We start from the raw sequence: 3,041 nt of genomic DNA on the forward strand, positions 1-3,041 counted from the left end.
CCGTTGATATGTGAGACCAGGATAAAAGTCATGAAATCGGACGATCAAGGGAGCATGTGCTTGGAATAACAAGTGGGTCCGTAAAAATTAAAAGTAGAAAGTGAGACGTATAACGTTGTGGAGAGACCAAACAGTAAACGAGTGGTAGGGAAATCGCATGTCTGGTTTCGGTCGGCTGCCACTTCTCAGAACAAAAACGTACCCGCACCTTCGTGTAATATTCCTTTGGCATCTTAAATCCGAATGCAACTCTGATTCTTCAACCAATCCCGAGCTGCGTCTCTATATAAATAGCCCTTCATCTCCTCTTCTTTTCAAAATCCACATCCCAAAAATATTTACATCCTAGCTAGTATTTGTTCTTTTTCGACGTGGTGATCAATGGCCGCCGCCGCTGCCGCTGGAATTGTGGTGGTTTTTGATTTTGACAAAACCATCATTGACGTGGATAGTGATAACTGGGTTATTGATGAGCTGGGTTTTACCGACTTGTTCAATCAACTCCTCCACACCATGCCATGGAATTCTCTCATGGTCAGTACATACATTGTTTAATGTCATGTAACAATATTATTGCTTTTCTTTTGTTATATTAAAACCAATGCTTCAGGAATGATCAGTTTGTTTGTATTCCCCCATGTTAATTTCTTGATGTTTTTCTCTTTTCTATTTGTTTTACATCCTTTATGTACTGATTTTAATAAAAAGATTCTGGCTTTCTTGAAAATTTCCAGGACAGGATGATGAAGGAAATTCATTCACATGGAAAAACCATTGAAGACATTGCAGAGGTTCTGAGACGTATTCCTATTCATCCCCAGGTCATCTCTGCTATCAAAGCAGCCCATGCTTTAGGGTAATATATCTATTGTAAACGCGCACGCACAATTCTCTCTAATTATTTCTTTTGTTATTAATTATGCTTAACAGAGAGGAATTTAATTTAATCTTGATTTGTTGCAGGTGTGAGTTGAGGATTGTAAGTGATGCAAACATGTTCTTCATCGAGACAATTCTGAAACATCTTGGGTTGAAGGATTACTTCTCTGAAATCAACACGAACCCAGGTTTTGTTGATGAGCAAGAGAGGCTAAGGATATCTCCTTTCCATGATTTTACTCAGTCTCCTCATTGCTGCAGCCTTTGCCCTCCAAACATGTGCAAGGTATGTTGATAACTACAGTCAAGATCAAAGATTTAATTTCTTTTAGGAATTAGAAAAGGCCATTCATAATTGAAGGTTCCTAGAGGATTCTGGATCACATATTTGTGAAAATCATTGGTGCTCGATTGGATACAGAATGTTTGGAACATGTTTTATGATGGGGACAAGTGGTCATAGTTACATATCTTTGTGACCCCACCACATGTATGATCTCGACATGTAGTCAACTTGTGATTTTTATTATATTATATAGGTAGAGAGGTCAAATATTTTAACTCTAATGCATGATTTAATAGGAAACTATAATTATAATTCTTGTGCTTTGTGTTTTCCCTAAAATACAATAGGGTCTCATCATTGAAAGAATCCAAGCTTCTATATCCAAGGACGGAAGCAAGAAAATCATCTATCTTGGAGATGGTGCCGGCGATTATTGCCCGAGCTTGAAGCTTACGGAGGCAGATTATGTGATGCCAAGGAAGAATTTCCCAGTGTGGGATTTAATCAGCGAGAATCCATTGCTTGTGAAGGCAGAAATCCATGAATGGATCAACGGGGCAGAGCTAGAACGGGTGCTGCTCCAAATTATTGAGAGAATTTCCACGGAGGAGATCACCAGCAATTCTGCTCAGTTGCTCTCAGCTGATTGCAAGTTACAGACCATATCAATCGCCGCTCATGAAGGCTTGCCTCAACCCCTCTCAGTTACCCAGTAGTTAACCTAAATTAGCAGTATGAATGTTGGACAAATGCCAACGCTACCTAGTCTTTTTCCCCCTTGAATCTTGGGTTTAAACAAGAAGAATGCAAGTTTGTGACGTTTCATGTGGATTCATGAAGTATTCTATAATATAAATATTAAGTTTGCTTCACCTTGTTATTGTTGCTTGTGCCGTAAGTCCTGCTATCTTAGACAAGCTTCCACAAGAGACATATTTTCAGACGAGAATAGCTAGAAATTCAAGGGAAGAAATTGTTGTGCATACTAGACCGGAAGCCACAAATTAAGGAGCAAAGTATACTAGAAAATTTGTCGTGATTTTAGGAGGGTGATTGGAAAAATATTGACAGTTTTACTGCAAATCTCCACTTGTCCAGATTTTTTCATTCAATCTTAATGATCAATCAATGTTGCTTTTATGCCCTATATGGTGATGCACCCCTAAGGTGCTTAATAACTAAAGATGTTGACCGAATTCAAATAATGTTGGAACTTGATCTTTAAAATATATTTTGTGAGTATGTCAACGGGATTACATATCGTATCAATTTTTTATATCAGAATATCCTTTTCATCTATAATTTTTTTAATAAAATAAAATTAAACATCAATGTGCTTGATGCAGGAATGATAAACCTAGTTCTTTGCAAGACAAATAACATTTTAACTATCACAATGGACACCCACATGCTACTAAACAATTTTCAAGTCATCAATCAACCTATGTAACCAAATAGCTTCTTTAAAGGCTTTTGTTATTGCAATGTACTCCACCTCATTTGGTGACAAAGCTATCGTTGATTGTAATATTAACCTCTGACTTACAGACCTTTTAGCATTTGTAAACACATAGCTTGTTATGGAATGATATTTGTCTAATTCACCAGCATGGTCTGAGTCCATATAACAAAGTAAATTATGTCCAAGTCTATAATCTCTCTCAAAATTTAAATCAATATATATTATGCTATGAATGTATTGTAGAATCCACTTAACTTCCTACTAGTGATCTTTTCTCGAATCATGCATGTACCAACTTACCATATTGACAACACGTAAAATATCTAGTTTTGTACAAATCATTGTATATATTAATGCACCAATTGCCATTGGATCAACATGCTTGGGCTTCTTTTCTTGACATCTAGACTTTTT

The 3,041-nt window shown here is 36.7% G+C and overlaps 1 protein-coding gene across 1 annotated transcript; it reads left to right on the forward strand.

The window, feature by feature from the left end:
• Positions 1–238: 238 nt before the first annotated feature.
• Positions 239–2,037, forward strand: LOC118030987 (inorganic pyrophosphatase 2). The gene is made up of 4 exons (XM_035035257.2): positions 239–534; positions 735–856; positions 964–1,165; positions 1,513–2,037. The coding sequence occupies exons 1-4, from the start codon at positions 382–384 to the stop codon at positions 1,879–1,881; spliced, it is 846 nt and encodes a 281-aa protein (XP_034891148.1). The 5' UTR covers positions 239–381; the 3' UTR covers positions 1,882–2,037.
• Positions 2,038–3,041: the final 1,004 nt, after the last annotated feature.

The sequence above is a fragment of the Populus alba genome, chromosome 3, assembly GCF_005239225.2.
Source record: "Populus alba chromosome 3, ASM523922v2, whole genome shotgun sequence".
In the NCBI taxonomy this organism is placed as follows: domain Eukaryota; kingdom Viridiplantae; phylum Streptophyta; class Magnoliopsida; order Malpighiales; family Salicaceae; genus Populus; species Populus alba.

Bases quoted from the DNA above. Each gene is read 5' to 3' on its own strand.
- LOC118030987 (XM_035035257.2), top strand. From the start codon at position 382: ATGGCCGCCGCCGCTGCCGCTGGAATTGTGGTGGTTTTTGATTTTGAC. The intron at 535-734 runs GTCAGTACATAC...GAAAATTTCCAG, and splicing joins TGCCATGGAATTCTCTCATG to GACAGGATGATGAAGGAAAT. The intron at 857-963 runs GTAATATATCTA...GATTTGTTGCAG, and splicing joins AAAGCAGCCCATGCTTTAGG to GTGTGAGTTGAGGATTGTAA.